At 34.7% G+C, this 18,366-nt stretch overlaps 1 protein-coding gene across 2 annotated transcripts in view; it reads left to right on the plus strand.

Moving 5' to 3' along the window:
* The window catches only part of LOC111146567 (CUB and Sushi multiple domains 3), a 1,261,269-nt gene that overhangs the window by 164,167 nt on the left and 1,078,736 nt on the right, over nt 1–18,366 (plus strand). For both annotated transcript variants that reach the window (XM_022502159.1, XM_022502160.1), the window contains exon 3: nt 12,445–12,557. In XM_022502159.1, coding sequence (XP_022357867.1) covers nt 12,445–12,557 — 113 coding nt within the window. The remainder of the gene's footprint in view (nt 1–12,444; nt 12,558–18,366) is intronic.

Below are 18,366 nucleotides of genomic sequence, written 5' to 3' on the forward strand. Positions count from 1 at the left end.
TATTCTGGAGAATGTTCCATGTGCACTAGAGAAGAATGTGTATTCTGTTGCTTTGGGATGAAATGTTCTGAATATATCTGTGATGTCCATCTGGTCCAGTGTGTCATTTAAGGCCTTTATTTCCTTGTTGACCTTTTGCTTGGATGATCTGTCCATTTCAGTGAGGGGAGTGTTAAAGTCCCCTACGATTATTGTATTATTGTCGATGTGTTTCTTTGATTTTGTTATTAATTGGTTTATATAGTTGGCTGCTCCCATGTTAGGGGCATAGATATTTAAAATTGTTAGATCTTCTTGTTGGACAGTTCCTTTGAGTATGATATAGTGTCCTTCCTCATCTCTTATTATAGTCTTTGGCTTAAAATCTAATTGATCTGATATAAGGATTGCCACTCCTGCTTTTTTCTGATGTCCATTAGCATGGTAAATTCTTTTCCACCCCCTCACTTTAAATCTGGAGGTGTCTTCAGGTTTAAGATGAGTTTCTTGTAGGCAACATATAGATGGGTTTTGTTTTTTTATCCATTCTGATACCCTGTGTCTTTTGATTGGGGCATTTAGCCCATTAACATTCAGGGTAAGTATTGAGAGATATGAATTTAGTGCCATTGTATTGCCTGTAAGGTGACTGTTATTGTATATTGTCTCTGTTTCTTTCTGATCTACTACTTTTAGGGTCTCTCTTTGCTTAGAGGACCCCTTTCAATATTTCCTGTAGAGCTGGTTTGGTATTTGCAAATTCTTTCAGTTTTTGTTTGTCCTGGAAGCTTTTAATCTCTCCTTCTATTTTCAATGGTAGCCTAGCTGGATATAGTATTCTTGGCTGCATGTTTTTCTCGTTTAGTACTCTGAATATATCATGCCAGCTCTTTCTGGCCTGCCAGGTCTCTGTGGATAAGTCTGCTGCCAATCTAATATTTTTACCATTGTATGTTACAGACTTCTTTTCCCGGGCTGCTTTCAGGATCTTCTCTTTGTCACTAAGACTTGTAAATTTTACTATTAGGTGACGGGGTGTGGACCTATTCTTATTGATTTTGAGGAGGGTTCTCTGAATCTCCTGGATTTTGATGCTTGTTCCCTTTGCCATATTGGGGAAATTCTCTCCAATAATTCTCTCCAATATACCTTCTGCTCCCCTCTCTGTTTCCTCTTCTTCTGGAATCCCAATTATTCTAATGTTGTTTCATCTTATGGTGTCACTTATCTCTCGAATTCTCCCCTCATGGTCCAGTAGCTGTTTGTCCCTCTTTTGCTCAGCTTCTTTATTCTCTGTCATTTGGTCTTCTATATCGCTAATTCTTTCTTCTGCCTCATTTATCCTAGCAGTGAGAGCCTCCATTTTTGATTGCACCTCATTAATAGCTTTTTTTATTTCAACTTGGTTAGATTTTAGTTCTTTTATTTCTCCAGAAAGGGCTTTTATCTCTCCGGAGAGGGTTTCTCTAATATCTTCCATGCCTTTTTCGAGCCTGGCTAGAACCTTGAGAATCGTCATTCTGAACTCTAGATCTGACATATTACCAATGTCTGTATTGGTTAGGTCCCTAGCCTTTGGTACTGCCTCTTGTTCTTTTTTTTGTGGTGAATTTTTCTGCCTTGTCATTTTGTCCAGATTAGAGTATATGAAGGAGCAAGTGAAATACTAAAAGGGTGGCAACAACCCCAGGAAAATATGCTTTAGCCGAATCAGAAGAGATCCCAAATCGTGAGGGGGGAGAAAGGGGATAAAAAGAGGTTCAGAAAGAAGAAAAAAAAAGAAAAACAAAAAGAAACAATTAAAAAAAGAAAACCAATAAAGAAAAAACATAAAAAGGAAAAATATATATATATATATTAGATAAACTAGTTAAAAAATGTTAAAAAAGGAAAGGGTAAAAGTTAAAAAAATTTAGCAGAAGAAGAAAAATAAATTGAAAAAGAAAACAAATTAAATTAACTGCAAGGCTAAAGAATCATGGAGAGAAAGCCATGAGTTCCGTGCTTTGCTTTCTCCTCCTTTGGAATTCCACTGCTCTCCTTGGTATTGAAACTGCACTCCTTGGTAGGTGAACTTGGTCCTGGCTGGGCTTCTTGTTGATCTTCTGGGGGAGGGGCCTGTTGTAGTGATTCTCAAGTGTCTTTGCCCCAGGCGGAGTTGCACCGCCCTTACCAGGGGCCGGGCTGAGTAATCCGCTCGGGTTTGTTTTCGGGAGCTTTTGTTCCCTGAGCGCTTTCTGTAGAGTTCCGGAGGGCGGGAATGAAGATGGCGGCCTCCCGGTCTCTGGCCCGGAGGAGCCGAGAGCCCAGGGCCCCACTCCTCAGTGCGCCCTCAGAGAACAGCGCCGATTTACTCCCGTCACCCTGCCTCCGGCCGCGCTCCGAGCTGACCGAGCCTGTGACCGGTTCAAGGTAACCCCAAGCTTAGAGCTTACTCCTCGGCTCTGTCTCTGTAGCCGGCTTCCCTGTTCTAATACCTATAAGCTCTGCGACACTCAGACACCCCCGATCCTTCTGTGACCCTGCGGGACCTGAGGCCACGCTGACCCTGCGTGGGCTTCACCTCGGTTAAGCCTCTGGAGCGATGTCCCTCAGTGGAACAGACTTCTAAAAGTCCCGATTTTGTGCTCCGTTGCTCCGCCGCTTGCCGGGAGCCGGCCCCTCCCCCCGCGGTCTATCTTCCCGTCGCTTTGGATTCACTTCTCCGCCAGTCCTACCTTTCAGAAAGTGGTTGATTTTCTGTTTCTAGAGTTGCTGTTCTTCTTCTCTTCGATCTCCCGTTGGATTTGTAGGTGTTTGCAATCTTTAGATAAGCTATCTAGCTGATCTCCCGCTACCTGAAGTAGTCTCAGCCTGCTACTTCTCCGCCATCTTCAAACACCCCCTCTGTTTTTATTATTTTAATTTCAGATTTTTTTAATTGAAATTCAATTAGCCAAGGCATAGCACATCATTAGTTTTTGATATAATGTTCAATGATACATTAGTTCAGTATAACACCCAGTGCTCATCATATCACATGCCCTCTTTAATGCCCATCACTCATTTACCCCTACCCCACCCACCTCTTTCCACAGCCCTCAGTTTGTTTCCCAGAGTCCAGAGTTTCTTGTGGTTTGTCTCCCTCTCTGATTTCTTCCCATTCAGTTCCACCCACCCCTATCGCCCTCTGCACTATTCTTTATGTTCCACATATGAGTGAAACCATATGATAATTGAATTTCTCTGACTGACTTACTTCATTGAGCATAACCCCCTCCAGTTCCATCAATGTTGATGCAAATAGTAGGTATTCGTCCTTCTGATAGCTGAGTAATACTCCACTGTATCTATGAACCACATCCTCTTTATCCATTCATCTGCTGAAGGATATCTCAGCTCCTTCCACAGTTTGGCTATTGTGGACATTGCTACTATGAACATTGGGGTAGAGGTGCCCCTTTGTTTCACTACATCTCTATATTTGCAGTAAGTACCCAGTGGTGCCAAAGCTGGGTCATAGGGTAAACTTTATTTTTAATGTCCTGAGGAACTTCCATACTGTTTTCCAGAGTGGCTATACCAGCTTGCATTCCCACCAATGGTATAAGAGGGTTCCCCTTTCTCTACATCTTTGCCAACATTTGTTGTTCCCTGTCTTGTTAATTTTAGCCATTCCAACTGGTGTAAGAATGAGTTTTATATAAATGGAGTAATTCTAGGTACAGTGAATTGATGACATTCTCAGACTACGTTTTTGAGGGAAGAAAAAGTTTTCTCCCTGGAATAGTGGTTTTATAATATTTGTGCATCTCGGGTTAAGAAAATAAGGGAAAAGAACCTGAAATACTTAAAGCAAGAAAATATTTAATAACAAAAAAGAAAATACTTAATAACAAGAATAATGAATTTAAGGTTGAGGAATGAAGATTATGGAGAACATTCACTAGCTTTCAGGAAATCAGACATTTGGAGAAACTGTAGGAAAACCTCAGTGATGAGCTCAATTGTTTGTAACATCAAAACAACTGCTTTCAAGAAGAATTCTGGTAAAGTGACAGAAAAATCTCACCTCTAACACCTGCTAAAGCCCATGCACCTACCTGTCAAGACATAATAATAACTTACACTTTTAATTCACATTCCAAATCTTATGGAAGTGGCAAAATCTAATAGAGAACGATGTTGGCAAGAGATGTATTCTGGCTAGCATAATTCCAAGATTTATAAGTACTTCGATACAGTGGAAAGAATATAAAAGAGTGGAAATGAATACTAGTCAACTACCTTTCTAGCTATCTTTAATGTATTCATAGTCACATCCATATCTACCCCAATCCCTACCATATCCATACGTATATCAGTATCTATACTCATTTCCGTATCTTGATCTATACCTAGGCACATGTTCCTAACATTGTGAATTTGCCTTTTTCACACAAGATGCCTTTTTCAGGAATTTTATATTTGAGAGAAGTTGCAGCTCATTTATTCGTAACAGATGATATAATTATTCAAATATTGCCACAGCCATATTTTCCTTTGATATTACAATTAGTGACATCTTGACATAACCATGAATTATTGTGCTGTGCGCTTCATGTACCCCAGTATCAATAGGATATGCATGATTTAATCTCACAGAACAGTCATTACTTTAAATATCTATCTGTTCCTGTGGTTTTCCCATTCATTTTGAAATTAAATAGATTAACAGTTCACTTCAGCAAAGAATTCCCTGTATATCACCTGGACCATTTTTCAGAACTGTATAACCAAAGAAAATTGTAAGGTAATTCATATCAAATTTCTGACTGTGAGTAATGAGAAATCACCATGATAATGTTGATGTTATAATATCATTTATCTTAGCCATAGCATGGCACAGAATGCAAATGAAAGGGCAGTGGATTTTGAGTCATAGTGCTAATGAAACTAAGTGGCTTTTCTTAGATTCCAGAAAATATACCAGGTCATTCCATATGAATTCTCTTATTTAACCATCACAAATTCCTGGGATTTGGGGTAATGTTACCGTTTTTTAAATAATAATAATAATATTTAATAATATTTAATAATATTTAATAATAATTTTTAATAATAAAGCTTATCTCTCTTTCTTTGTCTTTTTCCAAACCCCATGTCTGTTTCCACACAATCTCATTATAAGCGGTGATATCCTAATAGCATTTTAACTTAAAGATACGTTTTTTACATTTATTCTTTGATATAAAAAGTTTAAAATACTGTAATTGACTAATAGGGACATTAAACACACACACACACACACACACAGAGGTTTAAAATGTTAGAAATAACATCTCACTGTTAAAACTGATAAACTTATTTATGTAATGAGACAGGTATCACTGTTATCTACCAACCTTGATGTTTTAAGGGTTTCCATTACATTAAGCTGTAAAATGGCCTATTAATTGCCATTTTTTTAAAAATTCTTAAATAAACAGCCTCTTATTTAAAAAGCATACCCACTGGCATTACAAATTACTTCCTTGTAACTTAAATTTCAATTTTACATTAATTACCAAATAATTATTTTAGTATTTTTCATATTAGTCATTGATATAAAGTTATAAGTTCGTTATTTAATTCTCCCTAAAACCAGTTACTCATTACAGTATTAAACATCATCCATGCCCTGAATCTTTGTAAGAGGAAATGCTTAAAGAATGCTTTCATCTAAAAGGGGCCATGAGATGTAACAGGATCACTCATCTGAAGTGCATAGTTTTTAAAACATACAACAGCCTCTGAGAAATGTTTTGCCTAGTAAATAATATAATGCTAAAATATAATTGAGGTATATATGTGATCAGTGGGAAGGGAGAGTAGAGGCTATAAATTGGAAACTAGTAATTGTAATACAAAAATAACCCAACACGTATGCCATTCTGTCAAATGAGAGAATCTAAAAATGAAATGAAAAAATGGCCATAATCTAACTAGCCCTGGTCCATGACAAATATTCACCAGATGACAGTGAAATGTGAAAAGAAAAGGAAATGTTATGAATATTTCATGAAGCTAAGTGTCGTAAGAGGTAATGCTTATCCTTTAATCTGAGCTCACATGCATTTATATGCTACATTTATGGTGAAAGAAAATGTTGATTATTGTGATTGCATAAAACAAAGTCACTACTTAAAATTAATACATTTCAACCCTCAGCCAATTTTCCTCAATTTTTAACTTTTATTAAAGAAATGATATCTGAAGGAAATTTACATTGCACGATTCAAGGATTTTCCCCTGATATTTGTTGACCAATATTACTTAGCTTACCCACTAGGGAAATTTCTTTGCTAACTACTAGTGATATTTGCTATAAATGCACCAGCAAGTACAGATGGTGGTTCCACACTACCTTCCTGGTGCTTAATTTAATGACTTTAAAACTGTAACACAGTTTTTACCAGTTTCAACTACATAAAGCCATCATATGAGTAAAATTATGTTCTTATCTTTTCCAAATATCTGTTAAGAAATTTATATGGGCATTGTGGAGAAACAAAGATAAATTAAATATGCATCCTGCCCTCATGAAAAAAAAAATCACTTCCCTTATGGGAAAAATCATCATGGGAAAAGAAATAGATTGGAACTAGAAGTTATGGTTTTGTATCTTTGTTTCACTGCCTACCAGCAGTATGAATTTAAACTATTTACTGATCATTTCTGAACTGTTATTTCTTCAGCTAGAAGTTAGAGAAAATAGAGTTACACTCTAGTAGTCTTTTCAAAGGAATATTAAATGTCATTCACTATGCAATTTTATCATATATCAATATGAGGAAATATAAGTGATAATTTATTAATTTACCAATCAATATGTGCAAAACACCAAAATTCACAAGTACCCAAATCAGTACAAATTATTCTATGGGAAAAAAATCATGCTTATCCATAAAATATTATGGTTTTAGATTACCTAAAAAACATGTTAAGTTTAAGAGCAATACATGTATATTTAAATATTATAATTGGTAATTCATATTAAAATAAAAACCATGCTAGTTTTACATGAAAAATAAGTTTTAAAACTATATAGTTATATCCTGAAACATACTACAAATAGAAGTGCATAAGATATATGATCTTCCTTTAACTTTAGAGGTTAATATTATGGTGAAAACTGTCATTCTAAAGAGGAGCTTCTTTATAGACTATCGGAATTTTCTTAACAATTGAGGTGCCCTTACATTCTTACGATTCTTGAGAACACTGTTACACTGTTTGAAAAAGAAAGTGTTCTGATGCATTCATGTTCTCCTACCACCTACCCTAATTCATTAAATTAACAGCTATTCAGGGCGCCTGGGTGGCTCAAGTGGGTTAAAGCCTCTGCCTTCAGCTCAGGTCATGATCCCACTGTCCTGGGATCGAGCCCCACATAGGGCTCTCTGCTTGGCAGGGAGCCTGCTTCCCCCTCTCTCTCTGCCTGCCTCTGCCTTCTTGTGATCTCTGTCCGTCAAATAAATAAAATCTTTAAAAAAAAATTAACAGCTATTTATTAAGGGCCCTCTTACATGATACGTACTGCATGAAAGCACTGATCATAAACTAGTGAGTTCCAAGGACTTCACAAAGGTTAATGTCCGAAAGAGAAGAGAGATGCTTAATAGATAATCACACATAAATATTAAAATATCAATGAAGTGTTACAGAGAAAAAACATACCTTAGAAACATTGAAGGTTTAGTTATAAAACACTGCAGTAAAGTGAATATTGCTATAAAGCAAGTCAATCCTTTTTTTTTGTTTGTTTCCCAGTGCATATAAAAGCTGCGCATATAAAAGGGGCACCTGGATGGCTCAGTTCTTAAGCGTCTGCCTTTGGCTCAGGTCATGATCCCAGGATTCTGGGATTGAGCCCCATACTGGGATCCCTACTCAGCAAAAAGCCTGCTTCTCCCTCTCTCTCTGCTGCCCCCCGCTTGTGTGTTCTCTTTCTCAGCAAAATAAATAAATAAAATATTTTTTTAAAACTGTGTTTACACTACACTGTAGTCTATTGAGTGTAACTCATAGTTTATTGAACATATTTGTAAATAAAAAAACTATTATATAATTAATTTATATAAGTATAACGTTTTATGTATATAAAAATATATCCTAGTATATTCTGGTCATAAGTGACATATTTTAAAAAATAAGGATACCAAAATGTTGAAAGTTAAAAGATGTTCTAGACTAATTCTAATGAATTAAGTTTTAGATTTATTATTGCCAGATAAGATAAAGTTTAAAATCAAATCATTATTAGACATAGATTAGGGGTGCCTGGGTGGCTTAGTCAGTTAAGCATCTGACTTCTGATTGTGGCTCAGGTCAAGATCTCAGGGTTGTGAGATCAAGTCCAGCATCAAGCTCTGTGCTGGGCATGGAACCAACTTAAGCAATTCTCTCTTCCTCTCCCACTGCACAGCCCCTGCCAAAAGAAACAAAATATAGTAGCACTTCACAAAGAATAAAATGTTCAATTTGCCAGGAAATATAAGAATTAAACTTGTATGCACCTATTAATGTAGCCCCCAAGTATATTTTAAAATGGACATAACTACAAGGAAAAATATAAAAACCTACAATCCTCTTGTGAGATTTTAGCATATCTCTTTCAGTAACTAGTAGATCAGATTTTAAAAATATAGTCAGCACAGAGAACTGGAACATGATTAACAAACTTGTTTAAAAGATACACTGAACGCTGTTCCTAGCCAGTGATAAATACCCATCACAGGAGCCAGAATGATCCCAGAATTATGGTTCTCTAAGAACTTGTGAATATATCACATGGCAAAAATAACTTGGCAAATGGAATTGAGACAGATGTTATAATAGAAGATATCTGAATTATCAATTTGAACACAATTTAATTACATGAGCATGTAAAAGTTGAGAACTCTCTCCATCTGGAGGCAGAAGAAGCAGCAGCAGAAGGATGAAGTAGAGGGAAAGACCAAAGAGAATTACAGAATGAGAACTTGGACTACTCTTGCTGACTCTGAGGATGAAGGAAGGTCTCAAACTGAGAAATACAAGCAATCTCTAAAACCTGAGAATGACCTCAAGTCAACAGCCAGCAAGGAAACAGGACCTTACTCCTACAACTGCACAGAATTTAATTCTGACAACAGCCTTATAAATTTGGAAGTGAAAGCAAATTCTGCTCCCAAGGTTCTAGAAACAATGCAGCTCAGCTAACATCTTGATTTCAGCTTCATGAGGCTCAAAGCAGAGAACCAGCTGAGCTACGGTCTACCAAGACCCATGTAAATATGAGATAATTAATAATGGGTATTAAATTTGTGGTAATTTGGATTAGGAATAGAAAAACAATAGGCTTTTCTTTATAAGAAAACTAGGCACATAAGAAAAAAATTTACAATATTGGACCCATAAAGCAAATGTCAATAATTTCAAAGGATTAAATTCATACAGAAAATGTTATCTAATTGCAATGTAAATGAGAAATACATTGGTAAGAAGACATAGCTAAAGCAACTCATAGGTTTATGAGTTAGGGGATACTCTGACCATGAGCCAAATGGGAAATCCTGTAGCTTACGCAGCAAAAAGAAGAAAATTTAAAGCTTTAAATGTTTATAAATCCTAGAGGAACTGCCAGATAAGTGTGTACAAGTGAACTTTTGCAAGAACTTTTGCAAATTATAAACAACTCAAATGTCCATCAACAGTAGAACATATAAATTTAGGGTGGTGTGTGTATTGCAATAGATTCCTATATAGCACGGGTTCTCAAAATGTGATACATGGATGCTTGAAGTCCTGAGACATTTTTAGGGGGTCCACAAGATCAAAACTGTTCCCATAATAATATTGAGACATTATTCACACTGTTTTCACTGTGTTGACATTTGGCCTCATGGTACAGAAGTAATGGTGGGTAAAACTGCTGGTGCATGAAAACATTGCAATTAGTGACCTCAAACTGTACAAATAGTCATTAGTCATTGTTTTCTTTACCACCACATACTTCAATGTGGGAAAAAAAAATTGTGCTTAAGAACATTCTTGTTGAAGCTATAATTATTTCATTAAATGTCTACTCTATAATACCCCTCTTTTAAATGACCTATGTAACAAATTGAAAGGATGCAAAAAATAAAACAAAAACGTAAACAAAAACAAAAAAACCTTCTTATGCCTACCAAAACATGATGGTTGTTCCAAGGAAAAACGGTTGCATAACTGAGTTGTCAGCTGAACTGGCCACTTTTTCATAGAACAGTCTTTTTACTCAAGTGACCAACATAAACTAAACTTAGTCAAACTTGGGTATTTGTTATACATTTTTTCTGACACACACACACTCACACACATACACACTCACACACACACACTGAACCTGAACTGTTACTTCAAGGGAAAACAACTGACAGGATTTGTTGTCTATGATGATATCTAAGTTTCCAAGTAAAAAACTAGAATTTTGGAAAACTTCAGTCCATTACTGTAAGTTTTAGAGCTTCCCCAAATTTAAAGATTTTTCCAATGAGATTGGTACCAATAAAAATAAATGTGATTTTATGATACTTCATAATAAAATGTGTCAACATTTGTAAGATCTAACTCAGTGAACCAATATATTCCAAATTACTAATACATGTTAAAAAAATGCATGGGTAAAAAGGACCCATTATAAAAACAAGGTGAAACAATGAATTTTAAAGTCACAGAGTATAAAAATTAAATGATATGTTTTGAATTCAACATTGCACTAACCTGTAAAGTTTTTGCGCAATATCAAAGAAGAGTACTCACTAATCTGCAAAATCTGTTAGAATTCTTTTCCCTTTTCCAACTACATATGTGAAGACAGAGTTTCTTCATACCCATCAACCAAAATAACATATTGTAAAATATTGAATAAAAAAGTAGATATGAGAATCCAACTGATTTCTTATTATTATTATATTATTATTATTATATTATTATTAACTGATTTCTGATTATTATTATTCTGATATTAAGTAGATTTCCAAAAATAGAATACAATACACTCTTGTCATTTTTGTTTTGGAGAAGGTAATTATTTTGAAATAAAATATGATTTGTCAACATGCAATGTGCTTATCCTGGTTATTTTTTTTATCCTGGTTATTCTTTAAGTCATAAATGCACATATGTAAAAAACCGTTCTCAGTTTTAATTTAAATAGGGTAAATATCGATAAATCTTGCCCTTAAATCCTTTTGGGGATTCTTAATAATTTTTAGAGAATAAACACACCTGAGACAAATGAGAATTATTGTTATCTAGCACTGAAATATATGTTAATTTCAATGTAGATTAGTTCTACATGTATTCAATGTTGGGCAAAAATAGCAAGTATATAAAAAGTAGTATAATTCCATTGCATAAAATTACTAATTATTATTCTTATATTAATAATAAAAAATAAATAACATACAAGGCAATTTATAGAAAAATTAAAAATATGTATTTTCATTAGTTTTAGAAAAATTATATCCTGTGCATGTGTTTTTTTAAATTTTTATTTCTCTTTTCTACTTTAGATAATTGTAGATCAATTGTATAATCAAGCTTGTAACTATATGCAATATTATTTACAAAATAGGCAATAAATTATGGTCAAAATATCAGACAAATATTTGTTTTATAAAAATATGCATTATAGGGGTGCCTGGGTGGCTCAGTCAGTTAAGCATCTGCCTTTGGCTCAGGTCATGATCCTGGGGTCTTGGGACTAGAGCCCACATTTTGCTCCCTGATCAGTGGGGAGTCTGCTTCTCCTCTGCCCCTCCTCCCACCTATGCTCACTCTCTCTTCTCCCTCAGTTTCTCTCTCTAAAATAAATATATAAAATCTTTAAGGAAATGCAGTGTAACCCAAAAGTAATCTGCAACTGCTAAATTTTATAGAACTTATTGAAAGTTTGGATCTAATAAAACAAAAATGACATCATTTGTAGACTTTCCATTTTCAAGATTTCATATTTAGATCACATATCTTCCTTTAATACTAAATTTTAATAAATAGTTCCCACTATGTAAATATATCCTAAACTATCAGGAAAATTATTTATTTGACAAAATATCTTCTGAATACTCAGTTGTTAAAGTCAGGAGCAAAAGACACCTAAAAACACATACTCTCACAACTTACTTCCCAAAGTCTAAATTAATCAGTATTTTCATAGAGATGATATACGTAATAGATAGGAAAAAGAGATATATGCATTCATATGTATGCAAATAACTGTATATTTAAATATAACTATAGTAATTGTTTTTGATGAGTGATTTTCAATCCACATGTCATAAATTCCTTTATAAATCCTTACACACACACCCACCTATCCACACACATACACACCTACTTATACAAAGCTTGGGGATTTGATAAAAGGACTTTTAATGCTCTTTCAACTCTATTAGGTAAAATCTCTATAACACTAACAATTAATTCCATTTATGTTTTTAGGTTAACAGGATTCCATCTGCCACCGCCAGTGACAAGTACCAAATCCGTGTTCTCACTACGTTTGACCAGTGATTTTGCAGTTAGCGCTCATGGGTTTAAAGTATATTATGAAGGTAAGTGATAGCAATATAAAAGGACCACCGCCCAGTCTAATACAGTCAAACCAAAATTCTCTAGGATGGAAATGGAAGAAGAATCACCAGGAAGGAAGATACAGTTTATCCTATTATTTCAAATCCTGTCCTGAGAGTCACCTTTTTTTTTTTTTTTAATTTTATTTATTTATTTAACAGACAGAGATCACAAGTAGGCAGAGAGGCAGGCAGAGAGAGAGGAGGAAGCAGACTCCCTGCTGAGCAGAAAGCCCGATGTGGGGCTCGATCCCAGGACCCTGGGATCATGACCTGAGCCAAAGGCAGAGGCTTTAACCCACTGAGCCACCCAGGCGCCCTGAGAGTCACCTTCTTAATAATCATTAATATATAGTTAAATGCTAGAAATGAGTAGGCTTTAATGTTTCATTGCAGTGTACCTGAAGAAAGGAAAATTTTTGCTTTAAATCTTCTTAGGAGATGAGACCATGACGCCATTATGGGGTTAAACATTAACGAAAGCAAACAAAATCAAAGTGACGGAAAATTAGTTCTGATTCAAGATTCAGGCATCACAGACTCCACCCTATTTTGCCTCTCTGCTAGAAAATAACCTGGTAATCTTTCTTCTCCGCAAGTTAGTCAAGAGGAAAGGTCTATTAAAAGACAAAAGTTTGCATCTTCCATTTTAAACCAGGCTTTCCAGACCCACAGATCCATAATCCCTAAAACACAGAAAGGAAAACTAAGAAGCTCTTGAAACTAAAAGTTTTATCTGGAAGGTGGAACAAACTGATTTGGCATCAAAACCTGACCTGAACTGAATGAAGGCCACTAATGACCTTTATTTATCCCTCATAGTGTGGATACTCGTGTTTCATTATGCAAATATTATTTAATAATTTGGTGTACCACAGGCTCTGGTGTTAAAAACGTACAGAATTTGCATGTGTTCTTTTTTTATTTATAAATTCTGATGCTAAAAATACTCATCCTGAAGGTTTCAGATGGGAGGTCATGGACTTGGAAATTTCTTCTTTATGTGATTTGACTATAAAGTTGCACTTCCTTTAGGGAAGAGCCCCTCTCTACCTATAGGAATAACATAACACATTTCAACTCATCCCCCGCCCCCCCAGCCCGGACCGTATTACCAGAATGCAACACACCAGATCTAAAATCACCATAACAGATACACAAATACAGATACAAATACAGTAGCAGGGGTGGTTACTTTCTAAAGCACATAATAATTCAAAATATAATATGTTTAAAGAGCACACTGGAAAGCATATATAAAGTGGAATTGCTTTAGTATAAAGGTTAACAGTTTGCATGTGGGGAAGTTTTAAATCAAACATTTCATCTTAGTGCTTTCTCACTAGAAAAAACTATCCTTTAACAAACAATTGAGTAAAAATATTTTCTCTTTTTTATATCCTAAATAATGACACATCATAGCAGTTTTTAACACTATTTTCTACCCAATACATTTCTGAACTATCTTTTGTCTAGCAGGGGAGGCTGCATTCTAAGACTTCTTTTCCTCCATTGTGCTAGTAAAAATCACTATTTTTCTAAGGTGCTTTCACAATAGTTGAGTATTTTTATCTTGGCAACTTAATTCATAGTTCAAAATACTACAAACACAAAGGTTTAATTTTAAGTGTAATTTTGGCAATATTGAAGGAGTTAGTAATACAATAATTTTCTATTAAAGGCTCCTTAATAGAAACCCTGTACTCCGTTCATCAAAGTATAAATACATTTTAGGTTAGCTTATTCCTTCCATAACTACCGAGTACACTGAAAACGTAGTAACTTGGAAGATGAGTTAGGATGTTGCCATGTTTTCTGACTTGACTGTCAAGTTTCATGAAATATACTCAAAAATATCTTCAAAGCTCTCCATTCTTTCTACATGTACATTATATTTCTGTCTTTTCTGTTTCTGTAAAAATGAATTTGTAGATCTTCATGAAATTTAAATGTATGTCTGGGAGGTCCTGACTTAAAATATAAGGTATTAAGTGTCCATATAGTGTTGAGGGATCAGTATTCATGCTACAGAACATCAAGCATTGATTTGTGATGGTACCTTCTACCATGCATTAGTTTTCTATTTCTACTGTCACAAACACAAATTTAGCATATTAAAACAAAAATATATTAACTCATGGTTCTGGAACTGAGAAGTCCTGGTGGTCTCTGCTAGTTCCTCTGTTCAGGGTCTTGCAAGGCTGAAATAAAGATGTCAGCTGGCTGTGCTCTCATCAGAAGGCTCTGGGAAGATACTAGTGCCCATAGCTCCTGAAGGACTTTCTCTTCCTTGTACTTGGGTCCTATGTCTGAGAGCCAGCAAGAGGTTCACTGCATTCTTCTCACGCATGAAATCTCTCTGACTTCCCCTTCTGAAGCATTCCTCTACTACCTTCTTCCCCCACACATCTCTGACTTTGAGTAGAGAAATTTCTTGGTTTTAAGGGCCTGTGTGATTAAATTGGACCCACCTGGATAATCAAGTCTAATCTCCCTGTGTAAAATTCCTTACACTTAATTACATTTGCAAGGTTCTTTTTGCCATGTCCCAGTACATATTCACTGACTCCAGAGATATTTGGTTGAGGGGGTGGGGGGAGTAGGGGATGGGTTTCATTTGCCCTACCATACCATAGGACACTAACATTTTACAGAGGGAATAGCTGCAAGTGTTTATTTATTTAACAATGGCCAATGATTCCCTCAAGACCAGCTGGTGTATAGTAGTCCCCTCTTAGCCACAGAACATATGTTACAAGCCCTTCAGTGGATGCCGGAAATTGTGCATAGTACCAAACTATGGATACTATATTTTCTCTTATACGTATATATCTATGATAAAGTTTTGTTTCTAAACTAGGCATAGTGGGGCATTTGGGTGGCACCATCAGTTAAGTGTCTAACTCTTGATTTCAGCTCAAGTTATGATCTCGGTTTGTGAGACTGATCCTGACCTCTGCTGGGCTCTGTGCTCAGTGGGGAGTCTGTTGAGGATTCTCCCTCTCCCTCTGCCCCTTTCCCTTCTCTCACACTACAAAAAGTAAACAAATCTTGAAAAAAATTAAGCTTAGTAAGACATTAACAACAATAACGAAATAAATAATTATAAAAATATACCGTAACTAAAGTTTTGTGAACATACTCTCTCTCAAATTATTTTGTACTCACCCTTCTGGTGATGACGTAAGATGATAAAACGCCTACATGGCGAGATGAAGTGAGGGGAATGACGAAGGCACTCTGATGTAGAGTTAGGCTACAATTGAACTTCCGCTGATTCGTCAGAAGGAGGATGATCTGCTCTGGGACCACAGTTGACTCAGGGTAACTGAAGCAGAGGAAAGCGAAACTGCCGATTCCGAAAGCGAAACTGCAGATAAGGCGGAACTATGGTATTGTCAAGTCCAGAAAACTTAGTTTGAAATTTCAAAGCTCATTCTGCACATCCCTAGATTTTGGGTCCAAGTTATCATTTCATAATTACCTCAAATTACAACCCTGGGCCCTACTCCTGCTACAATAAATTTATCTACTAGTCTGGACATCTCTAAATTTATACCTGCATTTTTTTTTATTCTAGTATCTGAATCTCATTAATTTTCATTACGGTTTCCTCTATATAATCATTTCCTAGTTATCTTTTGTTTGAAGTATAGTTGACACACACTGTTGTATTAATTCTAGGTGTACAACATAGTGATCCCCAAAGTCTATAGGTAGTGCTGTTCACATCACAAGTGCAGCTATCATCTGTCACCATACAACTCTAGTACAATACCACTGACTGTATCCTCTTTGCTGTACCTTTCAATTTCATCTTTTAAAGTGTTCTAAGACCTTGTCTTTGTGATTAGAGTTTATGAATTTATGAGATCTCTATTGGTAACATATGTGTTTTTCAATTTGCCAATACTGGAGCACATGCATCAGAATTATCTGGAGAATTTATTAAAATGTGAAATATAGAATTCTTTGCCCCAGTTATATGTCCTGAATCAGACTACCGAATAAACTCCTGGAATATGCATTGCAATTCCAACTGTAAGTCCAATAAAGAATAAATAATTGATAAATATAAGTCAGTCTCTGATCTTCACAGAACTCAGTTCTTACAAATTTCTACCGCCCTACTTCAGCCCATTTATTTTAAAAATCTGGAGGGTGTGTTTAATAAATTTTGAGAAAGAGCTCTTAATCATTTACTGGAAACATGTCATTTAAATTCCTTGAAGTCAAAGCTGTGAGCTGTTAAATTTCTGTGGAAAATTTCCCCATTAATATCTAGCTGCATCTATCTTTATCTTTTCTCATTACTGTCTACCATACACCTCAATATCTTGTTACTATTTCCCAAGGTTTGTTTTTATATAGAATTTTGGTTTCATTTTTTTATGTTAATAAAAATAAAAGGCTAAAATACTGTTCTATGAAACAGCAAATTCAAAAAACAATAATGTATACTAGGTTGAATAGTCATATAACCATTTTTCAAAATTCAGTCAAGATAAACCTGGTAAGATCTGTGTTCTATGGAACACATAGTGAGAAATACTCTTAGGTCTTTTCTAAATCTGCCAAACAGAATTCAAAAATATTCAGATCTGCACCTTTGAAACAAATAATATATTATATATAATAAAAAATTAAAATAAAATAATATATTCCAGTTTTTGCTAATATATTCCAGAATTCTTTTACATTTTACTTCAAAGATGCATAATCATTTTTATAGCTAAAAAAGTATATGCTTATATACCATAGAGTATCTTACCATTTTGGAATTATTTATTGTGAAAACAAAGTAATATAATGAACGCATATAGTGGATCATTTACATACTAAATATTATTATAAGTATTATAGTAAGCAGTTACTCTAATGTCTGTAAGAATCCCAATGAAATGTATCAGCACCTATCAGTGAACTAATTCAATTATCAGAAACAAACTAAAAATTAGAGTGTAGTCCTAAAAACTCACTTCAAACACGAGGTTGTTATTGTGCCTTAATGATTGTTGATGTGTATTATAGGGTTAAAGGTTTCACCTTTAGAAAACATGCTGTTAAGTCATTTTCATATTTTAATTCAGGAACAGAAATTTGGCTAGTAAGACTACTATCACTAGGTAAAATTCACTGAGTGATTTCTTTGTGACAATCAAGTGCTAAACATTTTACATGGATTTTTTCCACCCTAGAAAATTATATGAAAAAATGTAATAAGCAAGAACTTAACAAAAGAATGACATTAACATAAAAATATGTATAAATTCCCTACAAATGTAAACTGCATACATTTTGGAGACCTATTTTATATCTAACTATAAACTATAATTTCATTTACAATTAAATGGATAAGTTCATAAAAAATTTAGTACAGAAGAGTATTATAAAAATAAAAATCACTGATAATATTGTATATTAAAACATGAAACATAAAGGCTGAAATGTATTCTTACATATAATATGGGTGATGTATATATTCTTTGTTCTTTTTAAACACTTGACATACAAATGAGTATTTATATTACTTACTATTTGATTTAACTGTCACACATTTTTATTAAGTTTATCCTTGAGAACATCAAATGACTTTAGTGATTTTTCATTTTAGGGGTTTTTTCCAATTCCTAAACTTTAAAAACTTAAACTGCAGTACCATGAAATTTAATGAAGAGCTTACAATTTAAGATCAACTTAATTATGCTTTTGGCAAGACAGTTGAATTGTAGCAAGAGAAATTTATGTAATAAAATTAAATATATTAAATAGTTTGCTAGCAATAAAGGTA

The sequence above is a fragment of the Enhydra lutris genome, unplaced genomic scaffold, assembly GCF_002288905.1.
Source record: "Enhydra lutris kenyoni isolate GAN:26980312 unplaced genomic scaffold, ASM228890v2 scaffoldscaffold14, whole genome shotgun sequence".
NCBI classification, from domain to species: domain Eukaryota; kingdom Metazoa; phylum Chordata; class Mammalia; order Carnivora; family Mustelidae; genus Enhydra; species Enhydra lutris.